The following is a 24,655-nucleotide window of genomic DNA, read 5'->3' on the forward strand; positions in this document are numbered from 1 at the left end:
TCGTTAAGTGAGGAGTACCTGTATCCGTAACTTATCTCCATTCAAAATTTGAAACACTTCTAACGTTGTCATTAAGATTTACTTCACAATTTGGATGGATATGTAATGATTTTGCAAATTCAAGAGATGTAACTAATGTGACTGTGGCAGTTCCGCCCGCCACACGCCACCCGAGTGGCGTTTCAGGGCCCTCCGGCACAGAGACACAGACACGCGTTGTAGACACCAGTTTATTGTAGAGAGGAGGCTCGGTGGAATTAGCCAGGAGCCGGTGGAACATGTCATGACAGGGCTCCTATCCTGAGTGTGTGAGGATGGGGGTTTTGACCTGTTGCTCGTGAGCCCAACCGATGAGCAACAGGTATGCAGCCACCCTGACCCAATCACCCAGATCCGGGTCAGGTTTGGCTGCTCAAACCATCCCATCTCCACACCACAGTGACCTAACAGTATGTTTCAATGGGCTTATAATACGCTGTGTTTTGCACATATTCTCCCCCTTTAATTTTAACATTAAACTTTTTTTTTAGGAAGTCAAAGTCAAAGTTAATATTGTTAGTGCTACATCAATGACATTGACTCAACTTGAACCTCATTTGAATGTAAGGAAGCACGAGCTGAATATATTGACAATTGGATAATTGAATGATTGGTGTTGTTTTTGAAGCTGATGCAAGTAATCCGATGCAAATTTTTCCATCAACATTTTGCATTTGGGATAATTACATGGGTAGAAATAGTGGAAATGTGCCCTAGAAAATAGGGTGTATACAGTAAATGGTGAATGTTTTGCTTAAGTCATATTATCCTAATCTTTTTATCTCAGCATTTTATCCTAATCTACAATACTAGAGTGTTAAAAACGATTTAGTTGTCCTGCATCAAATCCTGACACGTTCATTAGACTGCAAGTTATTGTGTGGAATAGATGAGGAGTTTCAGATAATAAGTAAACTTACTCAAACTTTACTAATTTAATCTTCATTAAGAATTTTTCAGCTAAATTTGAAGTCTAAATGCACTTAAAAACATAATAAATGTAATCCATCACGTTCACGGTGTACTGTGTCAGATAGGTAGCACTCCATAATAACAATAGAAACAACATGCAAGATTATACACAGTATCCTGGAGGGGATTTTCTGAAAAATTACAAATGAAATATATAAATATTAGACCATGAAACACAAAAATCTCAGAGCATGGGTTATAGGTTATAGGTTTTGGAGCATATCACAAATTCTAATTAAACGATTCCAGAAGCAAACAAATGCACAAACAATGTAATTGTGGATTTAACTTAATGAAAGTTAAGTTCTACAGTAAATTAGAGTAAATTAGACTGAATTTGTCTTAAACCGCTGTTTGGCCCCCATTTGTTCTTTTGCATTTTGCCGTCATTCTCAGCTTCCTATTTGAAATAACAGCGTATAGGGAGGGGGACTCCAGTGAAGATACATTTTAATTTGTCCAGCTTTGTTAAGCTTATCTGCATCAAGATGAAAGGCATGATTACGAGTAAATACGCCGACTGCTTCTGCTCATCAAACCCCTTCCACCGCACTGGAAATGTACTGTAATAAACTACTTCCCTTCGGCTGTATAGTGCATGTATTAGCGCTAATTGGAATATTATAGCAAATTAAATCGCTCCTGCGTCTAGAGAAGGCTTTGTTAAACTATTTTGTATATTTATTTGTTTGTACATTTATATATTTTTTATTTCATCTGCGTGTTTATTCTACGTATGGATGCACTCAATGTTTGCATTGTGGTGACAAATTTCCCAAATGGGGATTAAAAAAAGCTATTGCTCTATCTGTCCATCTATCTGTGATGAATATGCTGTGATTAATCATAATCATTTAAGCATATAATGGCAAACAGCAAATTCCTGGTTAAATACTTGGAAGTGAGTACAAATAGTTTTGTCGTACATCCTATACATTCATAGATCATAGAGAGTTGGAATAATTTTCCTCCTCCAAAAGTTATATATTTTTGGGGTTTATTTTAGTGCATATACTGTAATGTGTTGATCCCTTTCCATTAAACCCTCCCACACTGAGCTTCATATCTGACATGCGTCCTCCCACTCTGAGGTAAAGGTGCGGAGTGGGAGAAACGCTGATAAGAGCATCAGTAATCCCTTACATTTCCTCATTTTGGGGAAATGGTTTAGAAAAGTGTGAAATCAAAAGAAAAATACATAATGTTTTTTCTCCAAAGTAAATGTGGAGATGAAGACATATGTATATGTCTCAAGCGGGGTTAAATAAAAAAATAAAAAGAAATCCCGAAATCAATATTGATCACAGAAGAAAAATACAATTTAATATTTTGAATACTCTCGGATTTTCTGCCCTAAAAATAGGGCCTTTCCTGTCTTGAGACAGGAAAGTCAGTGAGAATCAGAAAAAGTCAGATTCAGATTAAACTAGTTTTCCATTCAACCAGTCAAGCACATTCGTGGTAACCAGAAGCCAGCAGCACCACAGACCTCAAATCCACGGAATAGAATGAATAAAACCAAACGGTATCGATTTTTCTAAAGCAGAGGATGGAAACTTTGACACATACTGCCCCCAGGTTTTTTTCATATATCAACTTATGCTGATGAATTTATCCTATTGCATATGTAAAGAAGGATGAGATTGAGCCCTCTTTTATTATATTAAAAAAAAAAATGTCCAATGAGAACGATGCTAGTTTTTACATACATATTGTCATACATTCTTCATGCAGTGTAACCTTGAAAAACAACAGGTGAGCTCAGCTAAATACCCATAATATTTTATGTTCCATAAAATAGCATCAGCCTTGTTCCAGCCACGTTCACAATCTTTTATAACGTGATTAGTCAACGACATTTCAAAAAAATGTGCGCTTCATTATACTGTAGCTCCTATATTAAAGCGCTTTGCCGCCCGAAACGAAACGGCAAAACGGTCCAAAACGTAGATGCTTCCTTCATTCCCGGAGGGAAATTGTGGTGTAGCAGCAGCACACATCAAAGCAATTACCAGTAATAATGGCTAAATAGAATACAAATATGAACAAATTGGCAATTCATAATAGACCCAAAATGTTACAATAAACCTCTTTATCAACAATTCAAATAGGATTTGCACACAGCAATTTCTAATTTTAATCCAGAGGAACACAGTAGCCATAAAGTGAGACTGGAATTTCAAAAAGAGCACAGGAGACACACAGCTAGAGATACTGTATCTAGTGCAAAATTGTCCACACTTTTTACAATGAAATAATCCCACTGTGCTATACCACTATCCCAGTAGCCACAAAAAAAGAAAAGTTTAAACATGTATAACTATACCCATCATTATGGCGGAATAATAGCTCTCTAATTGAGCTTACTATGATGGACACAAAGCTGCTACTCTGTCTGGAACTGATGCGTTAGTGCAGCCTTGCAATTTTGATATTGCAACACATGAGCTAATTTCCATTATTTCTTTATTTTAAGTGGAATTAAAAAAAACAAAAAACGTTCTAAGGGCCAGCGATGTCTCCGCAGATCCGGTCGTAGTGGAGGACGTAGGATGTGGCAGGTCTGCAGGGATGCAGCGGAGTCTACCGTTTTACTTTACTATGACCGATAGCAGCAGTGATGACGTTGTGTTGCGGGGTTAGGTGTGTGTCCGGGTGTAGGTGGAGGCTGCGCCGGAGATCAGGAGCGCCACATGTTTTCCGTCTCATCGCTGACTCCTGTGTTTCTGACTGGATGGCGTCACCTCCATCACACTGATTGCACATGGCATCGCTCAAATCGTCACCCGACAACGGCACACAGTGCAGTGTAAAGGGCAATTATCAACGTCTGTCATGATGCACGCCTCGGACTGGGTATCAATCTTGCGCGTTGCGTCATGTTTCCATCACTGCCGATCGGAGCTGCAGCCGAGTCATTTGTCTGTCATTTGTTGTTTGTCATTTGGAACGAATGCAGATTGTAACCTTTCCCACTAAGGACAAAAGCCAGATGTTAGCGGGTGTTGCCAGATTTTTTGTACAGCGCAAAAGAGGTATTAGCCATCAATTATACAATTCAGAGGTTAGTGTGGCATGCCATTTTACTTTTTCGAAAGAGATTTTTTTCCAGCTCCCAGTAGTTTCTAGTTTAAAGCAATATGTGACTTTCACCCTAGTGTATCTGGTGTAAAAATATAAAATTGGTAATGAAAAAATACTTTATGAGGAACCAGCTTCAAAGTCAAGGTGCCAGTGCAGAAACTAAAATATACAGCACAGTACCCAGCCCTAGACACACCTGCATAATCCCATTGTGTCACACTGTTCATAAATAGATAGAATTGTCACTTCTCCTCTTGAATAGCTAATGTTCTCCTCCGTTTTTGTTCTATTTTATTCGTCCCATTAAATATTTTATTCGATCAACTCTTCCTCTTTTCTCTAATGAGGGTTTTTCTGTTCAACCGTAATTATTCTGTGTTAAATACAAACAATAAATTGAACTTCACTACAATCAAAATGCGTTGATGTGCTGCGCAAAAACCATTGCAAGCGTCGGTATAAACTCCTTCGTCGGACGTGTTGAATCCAACAGCGGGGTTAGAAATGTGGACGTGGTTTGCCTAGGCGTTGACATTTACCCGCCTCCATTATCATGGCGGTTGTGGCCCCTGGCGGCTGTAAGTGCAGGTCAGAAGGAAGCTTTCTGCCTGTTTCCGCACGCGGTGACGGGGTCCCGGTGACCCTCATCTTCTCTCACGTCGCCAGGCAATCAGTGTCCTATTCTGTGGCGGCGCGTCCGCGCGACCGCGGCTCTTCCCTGCTGATTAGGAGTCGGCTGCCGCTCGCACACAAAGGCCACGAGGGAATCGCTCTGCCCGCTTTCCCTGCCGCTCCCTCTCTTCACGGTAAAATGTAGGTGTTGAAAAAAAGGGACTTTGGAAATAGATTTTTGACTGGGAATATGAAACCCATTATTTTTTAAATCAAATAAATATATTCTATATGTCTGTGATGGTGATTGGATTAGGTGAAGGATAATGTACAGCCCGCCGGTCATTATCGCATAATAACCCCTTTCAGATTGATACAAGACCCCACCACCAATATAATAACGGTATATTATGACTTCATATTGATTTTAGATGAGTAAGACTAAGAAACACAGGCCACACATACACTGCAACAACAAAGCAAACTATTTCCCCTACAAAACAAAACCCCTCCGTATGATAAACTTATTCCCTGTTATTAATGTGTTGGGCTGGGCCGGGACATGACTTTTTTGCTGCCGATTGATCTTCACGCAATAATCAAATTGATCGGCATTATTGTCTTGTTATTTTTATTTTTTCTTGGGAGGGGGTTTAGTTCACGAAAGGGCAGCATAAGTAGAATATAATTACAGAACGAATATTTAACATTTCCAAACATTTTGGAACAAATCAAATAAATGTTAATTTTTACAGTGCCAAACAAAGTAGGCTATGTTCAATAAATAAAACTCAATCAAATACATCAGCATTGCCTGAAGGGATTAGGCCAAAATGCGCTTTTCTGGGACAGTCCCAATTTATTCTACTTGTCCCTGTCAAATAAACTTACAAGCAAACAAACAATAAAAGAAAATGTCTGGCCTCTTTTATTTTCTGTTGACTTTGTCGAGGTTCCGTGATAAGAAGACAAGCGTGTTCACAATCTTGGGTTTGAGGCATGAGCAGGGGGCGTGACTATGTTTCCAACTTGTTTGGATGCATTATTAAACATATTATTATAATATATATTATTATTATTTAGAAGTAGTAGTACCAGCACTAGTAGTAGTGGTAGTAGTAGCCTAGTTGTTATAATTATTATTAGGCTATTATTATTATTATTGTTGTTATTGTTGTTGTTGTTGTTGTTACATAGTCTACTGCAAAAGGGAAGTTAAAAACAATGCTTGCTTTGCAGTGCATCGTAGGGAAAAATATTGTCGGCTTTGTTTTAGATGGATCGTGTGGTGTTTAAGCATAACTTAAATTATTCATGTGTAATTATAGGAAAGGTTGATTATTATAAACATTTTAGGAAAATATTAACAGCTGGCGGTTATGATGGGTTTTTTTTTGTTTTGTTTTTGAGCAGCCACACAGTGGCTGCATACCTGTCGCCCGTTTGTTGGTCTAACGAGCAGCAGGTAAAACCCCCATCCCCACACATCTCAGTGTGTGTGGGGATGGGGGCCGGAGGTCCTGGGTCGGAGGTGCCTGAAACGCTCCTTGGGTGCCGCGTGGTAGGCGGAACTGCCACAGTGAGATTGGACATATCCACATTCATATTTTCCAGTCTTTCTAACAGAATGAGTGTGAGGCGGAGTGAAAGGAGGACATGAAACCAGGCGGACACGTGGTTGCCTGTGGCAACGGTCATTATTAACAGAAATAATGACCAATCGGACCAATCGGACCGATCGGAATCGAGTATTCACAGAGCCGTGTAATAAGAATAAAAACACTTTTTCAGATGTCACAGCAGCAAACACACTGCAAGTCAGCAAAGAGATGAAAAGTTAAATGAGATCTAAAAATAATTTACACTTACTGTATGTGCACATGTATCTACACAAAGTTAACATGGAGTAGCATCAACTTCCAGTATCTAGTTTTGACTAATTCACTTTCGGTTTTATTATGAACTGAGCTTTTCGATGACGCCCGTCTTAGATCAGTGTAAACAAATGCCAACGTACTAATGGTGTTTAATAACAACAAACAGTGTCAAACTATAAACCTGGAATCAAAGAGATTGCACAAAGACGTGGAGGTCTCTGAGGAGAATGTTCCCCCGGCGTTCTGCGTTAGCCGACCGTGTTGTAATGAACCACGGGCTCTGACATTCTGCCGCTTTGTTTTCCTCACAGTGTGAAACTCCCTGACAGACCCTCTGCATTCCTCCTTCAGCACTGAGAGCTTGCTTGGGACCATTTTTTATATTTTTTTTCAACGCCTTGGGTGAAACGAGGCTGGAGAATAACCTGTATCGATAGCTGAAATAGAGTGAGGCTTCTCCTTGAACCCCTTTAGAGTACTTCGTTTGCCATAATACACAATGTGAACTCAGAGATTTATTGCCTCGATTGTCGCCACCAGCGTGGAAGGACTTGACTCCCGGGGTGAATACGGTTCATCTCTAGTGGCAGGAATGAGAAAGAATGGCAATTTTTCTTGACATGCTGCATCCTCCTGGTTGGTGGATGACACATTTTGGACTATTTTTACCACTGTACAGTTCATAGTTTGTCATCTTTCAGGATTTTAACCCGACAGAAAATACCCAAGTAGCAAAATTTGTCAATACCCTAATGGGCCTACACACCATGTGACCAGCTACATTGTACTCAGTCCAGCAAGTGAACCAATCACTGTTTACAGGTATTATTCTTTATCATGGGGCTTGCGACACCTGGAATCTTAATCACGGGTGGTTCAGTATCGCTGGGAATGGTTGGGTATGGTTGGGTGTGGTTGGGTGTGGTGTGGTTGGGTTTGGTTGTCTGGTCGGGTGTTGGGTTAGGTGTGGTTGGGTTTAGTTGGTCATGTCGTGGTGTGGTCGGGTGCTGGGTTGGGGATAGTTGGGTGTGGTTGGATGTGGTTGGGTGCTGGGTTGGGACTAGTTGGGTGTGGTTTGATGTGGTGTGGTTGGGTGCTGGGTTGTCATCAAAAGTAGAGAATAGCATTTCCCCCAGATCCCCAGGCCGGCGACAGACATAGTGCCGGGTATGGTTGGGTGTGGTTGGGTTAAGTTGGGTCTGGTGTGGTTGGGTTTGATCAAAGGCGGAGAACGCCCTTTCCCCAGACCCCTGGGACGGGGACAGACGCGGGGCTGCATGCTGGGACTGGATGGTGTGAATGTGCGGTTTCACACCCAGCCAGCCCCCTCTGCCAGCCGTGCCCAGGCTGCAGGCCCTTTGTCCTCTGCATGGTCGAGCCATTGTGCAGCTGATTAACGAAATGTTTTCTGCTCTGCTTGTCTTTTTCAGAATCCACCTGTGGTATCGCTGCTTCACACCCTGTCAGATAATGAGGGTGACTGGAGTATTCTTCCTCTGCTGCCTTAGTGAGTGCTCCACAACTCTGTGCCCAAATGGGATTTATTGAGATATGTCAAAGCCCTCGCGGCGCACCCTCTCCGGTGCTGTGGCCCCGTTGGGTTTGGAATTGTTCTCCGGACGGACTCGGTACATTAAACCACTTCCAGTGCTGATTGATTTCCTCTGCTTTCCTTTTATCTGTATTATGTGGTTAAAGCCGGGCGCTCTTGGACTCTGTTGGCAAAGTGCAAACAGCAATAAAACGATGTTTGCCGCCGCTGTAATTATCGTAGGCTGCATTCTGTCTCACTAATTGGAATCTTATCTACTCTTCCTCTTTTGTGTTGTTAATCCAGAGTTTAATAACGACTTGTAATCTAATGTTTCCTTTGAGGAAAGCACATTTTTCCGCCTTTCGACTTTCATAATAAACTTGTCTCCCCCCCAACGCCAAATGTATCGAGTTAAATCATTCTAAATATGAAAGGGAAAGCGTTTTGTGCAAACGTTTTGTTGAAACCTTGTTTTTTTTTTTTGTTGTTTTTTTTCTCCCGCCCCCTTAAGCTTTTCCAGCTCCTTCGGGAAGAACTCCTCCTGGATCGTGTTTCTGGAGGAGGAGACCGAGGTGAAGATGGCCCAACTCGTTAAGGTCCTCGCCAGGTTCGACGGGAAGAAAGTGAGTCGGGCGGGCCCGGGCGCCTCTCGGCTACGTGACCCAAACTGCCAGAGCGTCGATAGGTTTTACCGTTCAGTCAGGACAGAGCAGTCCTGCACATCAATCACCGCAGCCCCGCTTTTTATGTATTTATTTATTTATTTTTCCCAGAGACCCAATTTCATTTTTCCTTCTCTTGTCATGAAATAGGTTTTGGTGTTGTGTAAAGACTAAATTTGATTTAGTGCTTTGTTCTTTTACTAGTGGGTCATGATGGATAAATATTAATGGTGGCGGCCGTCCTAAAATGACACGTTGCCGCGATTTACCTCTTTGTCCAGCCTCAACATTCTTCACAGTTTGATTTTTGCGTGTTTTCGTCTCCTAATTGTACGTGATAATAACGCTCAGATTGCAGATTAAAGAGGAAGTAGATAAATTAAAGCTCCGCAGGCTATTTTTGAAAGACAAACATGGTTTTGATTGTATTTGGGGAAAAAAACCCTGCTCAAACACACAAAATGGAAAACAAATTAAATAAAAATTATGTTGTTTTTTTTTTTTTTTTTACAAAATCATCAAATCCCTGTCAAGACTCCCACAAAAAATGATATGCGTAACATTTCAAGGAGATCTTCATGTATCTTCCAAACTGGGCCTGGCATAATGATTCATTTCCGAATTAACTTAAAAGAAAAAATGTTATTGTGTCTTTTGGGACCCTCCATTTAAACACAATGAATTTCAAACACGAAAACATAGGTCATTTAATATCAGGGGTTCCTTAGTTAAACTGGAGTTCACCTATGGGTCAGTGCCGGAATTGCATGTCATCGGTAAAAATAATAATATTTATATCTAATAATAATAATAGTAATTGTTGTTTATATTTGTTATACATTTTAAGATATACAGTATGTTATATTTGTGGAGCTTTATTTGGACTCCATACAATCTACACAGTAGTTTATCAACTACTAAGCCACAATGAAAATTTTGTATAATATATATATATATCTCAATATAGGATTTGTGTTGTGTAGTTTCGAGAGGAGTAAGGGTGTTTAACTCTCGTCTATACACACAAAGCCATGCGTTGTAAATCACAGATTTGTCTTCCCACAGTTGAATGAAAGAGCACTAATATGTATTAACACCGACACTGCGTCCATTTATCAGGAGTGGTTCCTCGGGAAGCCGCTTCACGACGAGGAGTCGACCATCATCCATCACTACGCCTTCGCGGAGAACCCCTCCGTGTTCAAATACCCCGACTTCGCCGCCGCCTGGGCCCTGAGCGTCCCGCTGCTCCAGCGGTGAGTTCCAGGCCACCGCGCCTCCTTCGGCACTTTCCTTATCGCCGCGGCGCTGGAGAATCGCTAACAAGCTGGTTTTTTGTTCTCTCTTAGCCTCGCAAACAGAATCAGGGAGCAGCCTCTGAAATCAGATTTCACCATTGACCTGAAGCACGAGGTAGGAAAATATGCCGATGCGGGCGTGTTGTCCATGTGTTTCTATCTGTAAGGTTCCCTGACAACCTCCCTGTCCGCCGCTCCCACAGAAACGCCAACCTTCCTTCTTTCTCTTTTTCGTTTACTTTTCTGGGTTTTTTTTTTGTTTTTTTTTTTTGTTTTTTTTTTTCCATTTGCGCATTGAGTGGAGCATGAAATTCATCTACCCTTAAAGCAAAATCTCATTACCTTGCACGATTGTCATGGTGCTGCGTCGAGTTTTGTTGTATTTATTTATTTATTTATTTTCGCAAGGGAACAGCCGAGGAATGTTACCAGAGGAGGGAATAAGGGAGTTTGAAGGGTGGAAACGGCGCCAGCCCAGTCAGACTGCACTCGGTGGTTTTTATCCTACATCACACGGTGTCCTGGTCTTCATTATTTATTAAAATGCTGTGGGTTCTACTGTATTATTATTATTTTGGGCGTAAATGCAGAGATGCAGTACACGCATTTTAAGTTAGGAAATGAGGATGGTTACGAATCTCGGACCAGGGGAATAGAGTGAAATGTGAATATTATAAAAGGAAATTTACGCAGCTCGCGGAGCTTCTTTTGTGCCAGAATGATCAGGAAATCAGTGGACGTGCGAATCCTCTACGTGCATATTGAGAAATGTGGACCGACAAAGGGAAATTGAAGGAGGTGTCTGTCTGTGGCCCTGGGGATTTGCAAAAGTACTTAAAAATACATTATGCATTCTGCTGGTGTTTCCACCCCTTTATTATTTATTTATTATTTATTTACCTCATCCTAGACGCTCTTTTGTCATCAATAAGAGAGGTAGAACTCTCCAATATGTCTTATCGCTTTCTTATTAAGACGGGGAGATATTTCCTATGCTCCCCCGGCAGACATTGGTGTGGTTTGAGACGTTTCGGGTGGGTGGGGGTGACGCTGTACCCGTCTGGCTCATTCCAGATCGCTCTGTACATCTGGGACAACGGGAAGGGTCCGTCTCTCACCGCCGTCCCCGAGCTCTGCACCGCCCCCAGGGACTCGCACTGCGCCACCTCCGTCAGCACCGGGCCTCCGTCATGTGTGGGTATTTGCCTTTCCCTGCGTGTGGCTTGTTGTATCTAACACTGATGGTTTTCATAGGAAGTAAATAAGATAAAAAATATATATATATATCCATATATATATATATATATATATATATATATATATATATATATATATATATATATATATATATATATATATATATATATCCATATATATATATATCCATATATATATATATATCCATATATATATATAAATAAAGTAGAGGAAGAGCGCCTCGTTGGTGTCATGGACGCCCTGTGAAGGACACGCTCTCCCATTGTTAAAGGTGTTGATCCTGCATGACGGATGTTTATCTCCCCCTATTGACATCATTCATTCATCACTCTATATTCACTTTTCATTTAGTCTCTGAAAGGCAGCCGTTCCCCCGGATGGATGGATGAATGAATGAATGAATGTAAGCACTTTTTTTCCCAGCATCTCGCCACACCCCAACAGCTATACCACGTTTACAGACCTGCTAAAAAGGTCAGCCAGCCGACATATCCCAAGAGGATGCCAGACCGAGTACATCCCTGGGTTGTCAGAAACATCTAGGGACCTACTCTAAGCCTACCATACGGCATACCACGAGGACCCTTTCTCCTCCACCACCACTGAACTCGGAGAGATCCTACTAAACAACGTCGGGGAAGACCACAGTCAAGTCTGGAAGGAGCTGATAGAAAACACCAACATGACCAACAACAGCAGGAAGGCGTGGGACACGATTCGCCGCCTTGGTGCAGAACATACCACACCACCCACACTTACAACAGTCACAGCAAACTCGGTCGCAGCACAGCTGGTGTTAAACGGGCGCAGCCAAACTCGCCGCAGACCCACAGGAGAATACCGCCGGACAGCGGTACCAGACCACCCACAACCAGCAAGTGCCCTTACCAAGCCCTTCGATCCAGAAGAACTTGAAGCAGCAATGTGCTCGCTGAAACCCGAGAAAGCAGCAGGAATCAATGATGTACTGGCGGAAATGATACAGCACCTGGGACCTAAAGCAAAGACCTGGCTCCTAGAAATGCTGAACTCATGCATGGCAAAGAAAACCATCCCACCCGTATGGAGAAAAGCCAAGACTGTCGTTATCCCCAAACCCGGAAAAGGACCCATCATCACCACAGACCGATTTCCCTCCTCTGCATAACCTAAAAGCTCTATGAGAGGCTATTACTCCAACGCCTAACATCACTTATAGACTCCAAGCTCACTAAAGATCAAGCCGGTTTCCGTCCTGGCCGCTCAGTGTGCTGGGCAGCTACTGAACCTCACCCAACACATTGAGGATGGTTTTTAGTGCAAACTCATCACCGGAGCAGCTTTCGTAGACCTCACCGCTGCCTATGACACTGTCCAGCACCACGCCATGATCAGGAAACTTTTGGACATGACTGGCGACCTCGACCTCTGCCAAGTCATCAAAAGTCTCCTCAACAACCGGCGCTTCTTCGTTCAACTAAACGACAAGAAGAGCAAATGGAAAGACCAAAAGAACGGCCTACCACAAAGCAGTGTACTGGCCCCGCTTCTCTTCAACATCTACACCAACGACCAACCACTCCCCCCACAATGCTGCCGCTTCATCTATGCTGATGACCTCTGCATCACCAACCAACAAGAGAGCTTCCATAAAATCGAACCCGTCCTGGAAAGTGCCCTCCAAGAGATGTCCGCCTACTACAATAATAACCACTTGAAACCCAACCCATCAAAAACCCAGCTATGCAATTTCCATCTGAAAAACCGAGATGCAGGAAAATAACTGAGCATCCCATGGGATGGCCACAAACTCTTGAACCATCCCCATCCTGTGTACCTTGGAGTCACACTCAACAGGACACTCTCTTTCAAAACCCACCTTCAGAACACAAATCCAAGGTCAACACCCGCAATAACATCCTGCGCAAACTGGTCAACTCAAAGTGGGGCGCTGATCCACCAACCATCCGTGCAACGGCCCTAGCCCTGTGCTTCTCCACAGCTGAGTATGCATGTTCAAGCTGGAGCCGCTCCCACCACACCAAACTGGTGGACACGGCCCTCAACGACACCTGCCGCATCACGACATCTGCACAAAGACAACGCCAGTCCCGTGCCTCTATGCACTTGCCGGAATTGCCCCCCCTCACATCAGACGGTCCGCCGTCGCCCAAGATGAGCGGAGAGCACAGGAGTCTGACATGAGGCACCCCCTGTACGGACACACAGCACCCCCAGTCAGACTGGAATCCAGAGCCAGTTTCCTGCAGTCCCCCCTCTCCAGCCCACCAAAGAAATGGCACGGACCATCATCTGGAGTGTTGAATGGCACCAACTCAACACCCGAGCCCAAGAATGGATGGAGAGAGGAATAACACCAACTGAATGCCTCGCCAGCGGACACGACCTCCCATGGCCGACCTGGAAGACCCTCAACAGACTGCGGGTGGAGCAGGGGAGGTGCAAAGCACTGTTGAAGACATGGAACTACCACACAGAGGACACGTGTGGCTGTGGAGCAGTACAGACAATGTCCCACCTGCTGGAATGTGACGACGCCCCCCAGTGCAGCCCCCAGGACCTGGCTGAACCGACTCCATCAGCTGTGTCCTGCGCCAGATGCTGGCAGAATGACATCTAAGATTGCAAAGGACTCGAAGAAAGAGAAGCACTTTTTTTTTTCTTTTGACTCATCATTCCGTCAATTCAAGGGAGAAATACAGTTCCAGTAGGTCCATGGTCAACCTTGGCTTTTATTCCCTCCCCCCGGTTGTTTTATTGTCAAAAAATGAATTATGCGCTCTGGCGAAACTTCTGAAAAGTTTCTTTTCTGCGGGCAACACAGCGAGACTTGGTCATCGGATTGATGTGATAAATTTTCGGTGACAGTCCCGCCTACTGACATGAAAGTGGACTTGATGGACACTTTGTTTTTTAATATTACTCTATAATAACTTTTAGTATAACTGTAAAAATACACAGATGGACAGACAGACGGATAGGCAATAATAATGAAGCAATGCAAATAGAAAATAATGGTACAATACATATGGTACAATGGGAAATAAACCTAAATTATCTCGAGGATTGGCAACAAAAAACATTGGCAATATACTACACACTTAACAATTAAAGGGAAACAATAAACCAGGAAATAACCTAAAAATATACAACGTACAATAAAAATGTGTCACAATACACCCTAATGATAACAACAAAACAAAACTAAAATAAATAAATACATAAAACAGAAAATTTTAATAATCAACAAAAACATATACACATATATATATATATATATATATATATATATATATATATATATATATATATATATATATATATATATATATATATCATCTTTTACACTCTTGAAGTGCTGCCATCCTTGTTTCCAGTGCATTGCTATGCAGCCGATGTGCCGTTCACATCATTTTGCATAAAGTCTGGGGGTTGCCAGATCTGTTGCTTATCAGCAGGATGTGCGGCCTCCCCGCAGCTTCAGAAGCAACAGCAAAGCCAAAGAGAACCCGAGGACATGAATAATTTCACGGCTGAGCAGACGCCATCCGCCGCCGCGACGGAGGGAACATGAAACGATGACCTTCAGCCGAACGATAACTTAGACGTACCCCCTGCCTTCTCTCCCCGCCTCGTAAAGGGAAAGGCCGTGGACGGCGCCGACGTGTTTGTCGCTGTGAAAACGTGTCGGAAGTTCCACAGCGAGCGAGGTGAGTCACTCCGTCGTCGTCGCCGCTGCGCCTCGAAAAGTCTGTTCATCAAGTTTGTGATCAACCTGATTAAAAAAAAAAAAGTTTCCTCTACATGATGGATTCCCTGTGTGGAGGAATTAATAAAAAATGTACCACCTCGGTGTTGGAAAAATATCTATATTTTTATTTTTATGTTGATATTTTTCTAGAAAGTGTTTACTTCTTAAAAGGCGCTGAAGGTTGAGCGAGTAGAATCCGATTTTGTTTGCTTTACCTTCACACGCGCTGATTATCTGAGTGATCTTAATTCCTGTCTCCTCTGCCAGTCGCCACAAAATGTAATGTATTACTTATTGATGCGTCACTAAGATTACATGAAAACAAACTTTCATATCAAAGTCGGTATTTTTTCTAATTGACTCCATGAAGGTTTTTCTAATATTCTAATAGTATAATTACCCAGTGTTCTTCCATCACAACATGAAAGGGGAGAAATTTTTAACTTCTGTCTGTGTCTACTTAGCTTTATTGAAAACAATTCAGGTGATTTTAAACACTACTGTTCATAAAGCAGATTTGTACTTATTTATTTATTTATTTATTTATTATTATTATTATTATTATTATTATTATTATTATTATTATTATTGGGTAAGCCATCTGCGTGATAGATTTTTCTTTCTTGATTCTTGACTGGGGAGTTTTAGAATTAAGAGAAAACAATAAGAGAAAAAAAAAAATCGTGATTCAATATCAAACTTATTTTAAAACATTTCTTCCAAATCCCCCAAAAGCAGCAGTGAGGAGGTCACAATAAGTCATCATTTGACCTCTGTGATGTCGTTTCAGAGGATGTAATGGAAATATTACAATGGTTTCAACTTGTCTGAGCCTGATTCCTGTCTCGCTCCTCGTCTTTCAACCAGTAACAAGCTGAAACTGAGCTTTTTTTGTTGTGGAATTTTCCTTCTGCTTGTATCGATGGATGTTGTTTTTCGGCCTTTTTGTTCCGTCCAGTCCCGGTGGTGAAGAAGACCTGGGAGGGCGACGCCTCTCATCTGGAGTTCTACAGCGACCACGCCGACCCCTCCATCCCCACCATCAACCTGGGAGTTCCCAACACAGAAAGAGGTGAGTGTTGTTTTCTCTGCTCTCAGTCGCAAAAAAGAAAAAAAAAATATATATATATATATTTTTTTTGCAATAAAGATATTTAAGCTGAAATGTAAAGTGGAAATCTGTAGGATCTTCTGTGTTGGGTGGATTTCATTACAGAAGTCCCATAATTCCATTCAAAATTGCAATATTATTTTTTTGTTGTCTTTTTGATCCATATCGACGTTTTACTGACCACAACTACAGTAGCTACGTTGCTTTATCAAATTCACCACGGCTGCCGTTCGACTTGTCGCGTGTGGCGGACCCCGCCACCAACAATGTTGACAAGCATAGTGGAGCACATGCGTAACGCAAATACATTGATCGTTCATAAAATAATCTTTATTTAGTATTTATCTCTGTATTTATTCGTCCTAGTGGCAGCAGAACCCATTGTTTGCTTCCATACTAATGCTAATACTGCAAATTATAACATTTAGAAATATCTACTAATTGTCATATGTAAAGCGCATCCCCAGTCTAATTTGAGGTACTAATTGCATTTAGTATTTTTTCCATTTGCGTTTGTTTCGGGTCGTGCTGCAATCTAATCCGCACATGCATTTATACTTGACACGTTTAAACTTCTAAAGATCTTTGACTGTTTGTAATATCCTCATCTGTTTTCATCCCTTTTTCTTTTGCCTTTTTACACATAATGTTGTGTTTAACGGTCTCATTTGTATTTTATTAGTCGGTTATTTCCATTACTGTTATTTATGTTCCTGTGTTAATCGACCTTGGCTGTTATTGCTCATATTTCCTCCCTGCATTATTTTCGGGCCTCTGTGATCACCTTAATTCCCGCGGAGATTATTAAACTACATTGAATTAGATCTTATCTAATCAAATCGAGATGCATGCGCAGCCTCTAATATGTGCAATTAACTTTAACATTAACATTGTAACCCTAATGAGGATTTGCCTGTTAAGTTGCTGCATTGCTGGAACGTGTCCCAGGGCGTGAAGACGTTCTGCGAGAAACCACGTTTTAAGAGAATTACAGTCACATCAAAACGTGTTGAATAATCAAGTGGAAGCGTCTTGTGCATGTATGCAATTCGAGTAAAACCTTTTCCTATTAAAGGAAAACTGGTATTTTTGTTTATTTGTTTGTTTGTTTGTTTATCTATTTATTTATTTATTTGTTTATTTAGATCATTTTATTTTAAAGTAAGACAAAAAAATTCTGTATTTTTTACCTTAACCCGATTTTTTTTAAATCTCAGGAGTCAACCGATGACCTTTCATCCCTTAAATTGAACGAGCTGCGATGGATGAGGAAATCATGGTGGCGCCGTGAATTTAAAACATTCTGATGCCGTTCACCCGGGTTGGCGAGGGAAGAGTAAGGTTTTTGGGGGAAAACAAATAACAGAAGACAACGAATAACTTGTTTACCAAGTTGGTACCATTTGTGGTGTCTGATGGACCGCTAACAACACCCCCCCACCCCCCCCCCACCACCCCCCCCCCCAACGGCTGGCGTCCCCCGGCGTGAGGGGAATAACACCACCCGCAGATCGCTGTTGCTCCACCAGGCGCAGCGCTGTGTTTCTGAGCAGCGGGAGGCGATCGTGGAAGTGCTTTGCCTTTGAGGCCGATGATCAAGGGATCGTCATTAATGCTGCGCTGTCGAGCGTTTACACCCAGCGCAGCATCACAGAGGGAGAGAGGGAGAGAGGGGGAGAGAGAGAGAGAGAGAGAGAGAGAGAGAGGGAGAGAGAGAGAGAGAGAGAGAGAGAGGGAGAGGGAGAGGGAGAGGGAGAGAGGGGGAGGGAGGGGGAGCAATATATACTTAAGAGAAGCAGGTGTCATTTTAAATAAATAATTTGAAATTCAGTGTTAAAAGGGTACGCAGGCATCTATCGTTCTCTCTCTCTCTCTCTCTCACACACACACACACACACACATTATTTACTTATTTATTCTGAGACTGAATTTGGTTTATTCATAAATTCATGAATTACTGATCATAAGTAATTATACTCATACTGCGCCTCATACTCCCGTGGCTGGAGATGGGAGATAGATGGAAGCATGGATGGATGATGGATAGATGCATAGATGGATGGATAGAAGGATAGATGGATGGATGGATAGATAGATAGATAGATGGATGGCTAGATGGATGGCTAGATGGATGGCTAGATGGATGGATAGATGGATGGATAGATGGATAGATGGATGCGTATGTTGATATATACAGGTTTATGTGTGACCTGCACAGTATTGTTGTAAAATTGTCAACAACGCGTGTTGTTCTTTCCCTTCCTCCCCTCTGTGTGAGATAAAAAGGCAGGCAGCTCTACATTCTACCATCTGATTGTTGTTAATTATATATTTTTTCCTCCTCATATTGACCTATATCTGCATGAGTCATGTGGCTCTTGGTATTATCACACCTTTGGAATAAGATGCCTGTGGTGCTCTCGGCGTTTGCAGGAAGCCGGGCAGGGGGGAGGGAAGCAGAACCTGGAGTTTGACATAAAAAAATAAAATAAAAAAATGTAAAAAGCCACGCAAATGAAACACGCAGCGGAGAGATTGTCTCCTCCGTTATTCAAGCGGCGCAGAGCGGCCGCCGTTCCATATGTATGCGCTGGCATTTGGCTGGAACAAACAGCTCGCAGTAAGCTGTTTATCCGCCGGCCTCGCGGAGGTGTGCGAGCGTCTTCCCTGCATCTTATTCTCGCGTCAGCGTCTCCGTGTACGTTTCGGTCGTGCTTCCCGGGATCTGGAATGAATGACCTGTCAGCCGACCTGCCGGAGAAATGTGGAGGAAACCTACGTACGTGTGTATATTTTATTTTCACGTCGGTCGCGGACGCGTCTGGGTGATATTTTAACTACAATCAGAGCGGCTTCAAATGGTGACATCAACAAACTTCTACCCTTGAAGTTCCAAAGGGATCCACGAGAGTCACCAAAAGGTGATGCAAGCGTTTGCAACAGGGCAGTTTAAAACAAAAAGTGTAAATGCGCGAGCCCCTCCTGGTCACATCTTTAGATTTTTGCTGCCTTGGATATAGTAAAAAAAAAAAAAAAAAAAAAGCCTCACACAGTGCAGAGGGAACCTGCGGTGGAAAACAGGTCCAGAGTGAATTCCAATCCAGGAGTTTGCGGACGTCGCGTCCCGTCCGGTGTTGCTTCCCCCTCCGGCCTCGTCCCGGTCGCCGGAGTCGTCTTGAGGGTCCGGAAGCCTCCGAAATGTGGAGAAATAGTCACAAGCTCAAGAGTTTCCCGAAACCCTTTTATGCTGGAACCCGCAGCGATGGTTTACATTTACGCCGAGTCCCCCAACCCCGGTGTTGTTCAACCAACTGTGCACCGTGAACACCAAAAAAAAAAAAAAAAAAAAAGAAGGAAAGTGGTTCGTGTTGCAAGATCAAAATTTGTAAGGCTGCACTAATGCATCAGTTCCAGCTAGGATTGCAGCTCTGTGCTCATCACGCTCAAGCTTAATTGACCTCCGTGGGATTATTAAATTTAAAACGTGTGCCATGGAAGACAAACGGTTGGGAAACTGCCAAAAACTCTGCTGTGCAACTAAAATAAGCAACAGACTTTCAAAAAACTTTTAATTATTTTTCACCCCATGTACATTCATTGATATATTTTTCAGCTTTTTCATTTTTTTATTTTAAGATACCCCATAATACGGTGTATTTTCTATTCCATTATGGATTGTTTTCCTCAGGCAGCCACATGGCGCTCAGAATGCCGGCGCTCTTAAAAAAAAGCGCTGCGCTCGGCTGCTTCTTTGGCAGAGCTGAGCCCTTCCAAAAGTTGGAATAAAGATGGCTGGCCTTTTTATTTTTATTTTTTTATTTTTATGTTTTTTTAAAAAAGCCGCTATGATGTCAACCCACAAATCACAACGAAATGTGTGCGGCGCGTGCGGCCCACGTTCCCTCGCTCCGCGCGACACCTCGGGAAAAACAAATGCGACGCGTGCAGCGTCGCTGTGGTCCATGTTAATGTGTTTTTTTCCTTTTTTTAGTTTTTTTTTTTTAGTTGAAGCAGGAACAAGCGCCAGTTGGCGTTTCCTCCCGAAGTCATGCAAACACTCTCCGTCTGTCTGCGCGGATACTGGTGTTTCGCCCGTTGCATGCGGCACACTCTGATCCCGCGCTGCTCCCGGATCGCATTTGCTCAGGATCCACCTCTCCATTAGCCTGATGAACCGCGGGCCGGCGGCAGATCCTGATTATTTTGATTGCAGATACATCCCGAAAGTTACGCTTGGCAGCAGCGGCATCTCTGCCGGTTCTGTGACCCGGTAATAAGTGCTGCAGAGCAGAGGAGCCAAGACTGCAAGAGGGGGGGCGATCATTTAATATGATAATATTTTGTGCTACATACGCTTTCAGAGAGCAGGAGCTGCAACCGCGAAAATCGGTTGCCTTCCAGTTTGCGGTTTCTCGGGTTCCAAACACTGGAGTCCCCCCAGCCTTCAACAGTCATTAGTCCACATTGAAGGCTTTGGCTGCGATGCCGCGTCCGTTCCGCCGCTTCTGACAAATGTGCTTATTTATAAGTCACTTGGGACAGAATTGTTTTTCCAAATGACATAAAGCACGGTAATGACGTTTTGTTCTGAAGAGCTGGAAGTCGTCACAGAGGTTAAGGGATATTGAAATGTATCCTTTCTACAGCCCGTGTTCAGTTCAGTTGAGTTCAGTTCAGGTCTTTGTTGTGTCTCAGGGGGATATTTAGCTTGCAGCAAAAAGGCTCCTGAACGCAAACAACACGAACAGGGCTGTTTCTTATGGACAATGCGGTTGCAGAGGGCCCCCGACGCCACTAGGGGGCTTTTATTTTGACGAGCTCTCGCGAGCTTAGTTTTTAAGCTTCCATTATCTGTGGAAACTAGACTTCCAGACCAAACATAGCTCCGAGGTCGCCGCTCTTTTTTTTTTTTTTTTTTTGACAAAAGTAAATGGATTTGCAAACGGGTCCCGTGACCTCTCACATCAAGATGTCTGAATGAAAATGGGCTGGTCAGAACAGCAAGCGTCTCACCTTTACAGCCACGCCTGACACATGAGCTTCAGGGCCCTAAACGCACCGTGTCCTGCCGGTTATTTTCGCCTTGTTTTCTTTTCCCTCTTTCTGCAAACTGTGGTACCCAAACAGGCATGGACTAGGACAAAGTGGGCGTGGCTACACAGCTGAGAGGCTTCCAAAAAAGTCCAAAGAGCCCAATTGCGTTCATGTGACAGTGTTTTTTAAAACTTGACCTGACTGTTTAAAATGACCTATCGTTACCTCTGGTCTAACCACAGCCTCATTTCAAAAGTTATTGATACTGAATCACAGCATTGATTCAAGTTTTATAAGGTGTTTTTCAAGGTCATGGATTTTTGACCCTTTTTCTCCATTCTCGAGTGGTCACTTTGATGGTATCAACCCACAATTTGGTGCAGCAACTAATCACACATAATTGAGCATGGGAATGGCCCTTCACAATCAAAATATTAACAATTTTATATGGCGCAATTAAAATAGATATTATATTATAATTATTATAATATTATTTTTTACCTTGTAAATGATAGAAAAGATTGACATACAGTGTCAAGCTGCCTCTCCATCTTTCTGATGGTGTAAGGCGCTTATATGTGGCACCAACTGCTCCAACCCCTCCACCTCACTCTGAGCCCTGGAAATGGTCTTAAGGTTAAGAGTTTCTCACCGATCCAGCCTCTTTCCCTCTTGAAGTGCACCAGATTGATGCCTGTAAACGTTGAACGCATGCCCCCGGACCCCCCCCCCCCCCCCCCCCCCATAGTTTCAAAAACGAGGGGCCCCCCCCAAACAACATCTCGCAAAAAAGCTAGAAATGGCCCTGGACACGGGTTATACGTTCAAGACGTGAAGCACCCGAGAGAAGCGTGCATTTGGCCATTACCCAGATTTATGGCACGGGGGGGATGATGACTTTACCCTGAACCTGCACCTTTGTCCCAAGGGGAGTACTCAAATATCCCGAGAACTGCCGAAGATTGACGGTGCCGTCTGCGGGAGGGGGCTGCTGGGGGCGTAGTTCCTCATGAGCGATTAAAATAATGTCCACGGCAATTCAATACTTTATAAGTAATCGATGCCAAAGTCGGTTGCCGGCTTTATAGTTTCTCACTGAGAGTGTGGCTGAAGCCCGGTGGGCAAATGTAACGCCGGGAAGCAGCATGCGGCCGAGGCGGGCAGGCTTTCTTTTATTTGAAGCTTTGCAGGGGTCCAGACGGGAGGAAGGAATGACAGATTGTTTTTTTTTTGTTTGTTTTTTTTGGGGTTTTTTTGCCAGCTCTCGAGGGGAGTCATTCGGATGGTCCGACGCGAAGCCGAGTAGCTCTCTGTCCTCAGTCGCTGCCCACGTCTCCGTTATATCCCTTTCGTCTCCTTTCCAAAGATTTCCAACGTTTTTATTTTGTCAAATGCGCATCAACGCAAGTGGCGTGCGGCGGCGGTTTCCGGCATTCACACGCTCGGCTCGGAGCGTGTGAATGCCAGAACAATGGCGAGGTGTGACTTAACGTGACGATAAACGTTTTTTAAAAAAGCAGATCAGAAAAAGGACGAAACAAATGCACAAACTAAAAACAAATCAATGAAAAGACGATTGGAGCTCGTCTCCACATGAGCGTCTCCCGACGCGGAGGCAGTCGCCTTCACCAAACCGCTTTGATGCCGCGTTCAATACGGTTTCTCGCGTCAGACGGTATTAAAACGCACAGCGCTTTGTCATGCGCGGGAGTCGGGTTGTTTGTTATCTTCCACTTTCCAAACCGTATTGACAAAAAGTCGAACACCATCTTGGCTCCTCTCGAGATCCCGGGCCTCGAGATTCTCTAAAGTGCTTCTACGCCCCCCGCATGATGGAGGTGGGGGGGGCGGCGGGGCATGGCGGCGGCGGTGGAGCGAAGCGGCGCCACTTCGGGGAAGGAGGGACATTCGTTTTGTTTTGAACTGTTTTCAACTGTAGTCGCGGAACTCATTTTGTGTTGATAGAGACTGAGTTGTGCACAGAGCAGCTCCAGCCCGGGCCTTCTGATTGAAGTGCCGTCTCTCCACCAATTTGCCGCTCGGAGAGCTCTGTGATACACCGCACTGGAGCAATATATGTCTTTGGAATTGATGAGCCACTGAGAGCTGATTAGGGACGAGGGAAAGACACATTGCTTGAGTATTTCCTCTTAACTAAGACTGTAAAAAAAATAAAATAATCAAAAAAAAAAAAAAGAGAAGAGAGACGCATCCGAGGCTTGTAGAAATAATGACATTGGCTTCCTTTTACCCGGCAAAATACTGTTCACCTGCACCGAGGTCCACAGATACCGGTTTAATTTGGGAGGTGATTTCTACTCCATGGATGTAAGAGTGTGAAATTTAGATGTAATATGCGTCAGACATGCAACCGTGAGGACAATATTCATGAGGAAAAATAACATTGGGCAATATCTGGACAGGACAATAGTATACGTATATAGAAGGGAGGGTATATATAAATGTACTGTACATACTGTATAATTTTATATATATATATATATATATATATATATATATATATATATATATATATATATATATATATATATATATATAATTATGTTTGATCAATGTCCCTAAAAGGTCACCATAGACAATTATAATGCCTGCATCATAATTCATGGATTACCTTTTTCTAATCGGTTGAACGTCCGATTATTAACACCAACCTACATAATAGCATCTCTGGGACTGAGATGCTGAGTCCCGTTTTGAGCAGAGGAGGAGAGTGCTCCGTCTCAGCGTCACGGCCGGGGTGTGTTGTTGTTTTTCAAGACAATCCAAAAGCTCTCAGGTTTGACTGATGATCACCTAATGTTCTCTAACGTTCTTCTCCATCACTGCCAACCCCCGGAGAGCCTTTTCATCCGCGCTTTACATTCCTAATTTTAACAACGGAGGCTTAGCGCGGTGATTAGAGATGTCTGGGCTTCAAGCCTTCCGCTACCATTGTGCACACCAACAAACGCACTTTCCATCGGTGCGACGTTAACCCCACCCCGACTGCTCGTCTTTTCAACGCTGTTCTTTGTATGAAAAATAAGAAGAAAACACAAGAGCCCAAACGTGAATGTAAAATATGAAATTATATGCCCGGGAAATGGTTTTCAGCCAAATACACAGTTGCGACGGCCAATTAAACTCCCTTTATTCCTGCAGATTGTCATTCTCCATAAAGGGCTACCCCCCCTTGCCGGAAGACGAGGCCGAGTTAATTGGGGAAGTTCGCTGTCGAACATTTTGCATTTCCTGGGATGATAGGAGACGCAGTCAGGAGCCCTGGTCGATTTAGGGAATCTCAACCTGGACGAGCCCTGTTAAAATGATGTATTCACTCTATTCACTGTGTTCAAGAATACCTGGTATTGTCTGCCAAATGCCGCATTTGTGCCATATTAATTTTTGACTTATTTTGGCTCTTTTACCAGGTGTGTTTCAAATTATCTTATTATGTTATGAT

General features: G+C 43.1%; 1 protein-coding gene across 2 annotated transcripts in view; it reads left to right on the plus strand.

Annotated features, from left to right (window-relative positions):
* The window catches only part of b3glcta (beta 3-glucosyltransferase a), a 64,978-nt gene that overhangs the window by 33,094 nt on the left and 7,229 nt on the right, over window positions 1–24,655 (plus strand). Inside the window, exons 5-11 of one of the 2 annotated variants that reach the window (XM_080007247.1) lie at window positions 8,015–8,091; window positions 8,630–8,741; window positions 9,900–10,036; window positions 10,130–10,193; window positions 11,153–11,272; window positions 14,937–15,006; window positions 16,006–16,119. In XM_080007247.1, the coding sequence (XP_079863373.1) occupies window positions 8,015–8,091; window positions 8,630–8,741; window positions 9,900–10,036; window positions 10,130–10,193; window positions 11,153–11,272; window positions 14,937–15,006; window positions 16,006–16,119 (694 nt within the window). The remainder of the gene's footprint in view (window positions 1–8,014; window positions 8,092–8,629; window positions 8,742–9,899; window positions 10,037–10,129; window positions 10,194–11,152; window positions 11,273–14,936; window positions 15,007–16,005; window positions 16,120–24,655) is intronic. The other variant, XM_080007248.1, reaches the window with a different exon arrangement.

This window comes from Zeus faber (assembly GCF_960531495.2).
Source record: "Zeus faber genome assembly, chromosome: 9".
NCBI classification, from domain to species: Eukaryota; Metazoa; Chordata; class Actinopteri; order Zeiformes; family Zeidae; genus Zeus; species Zeus faber.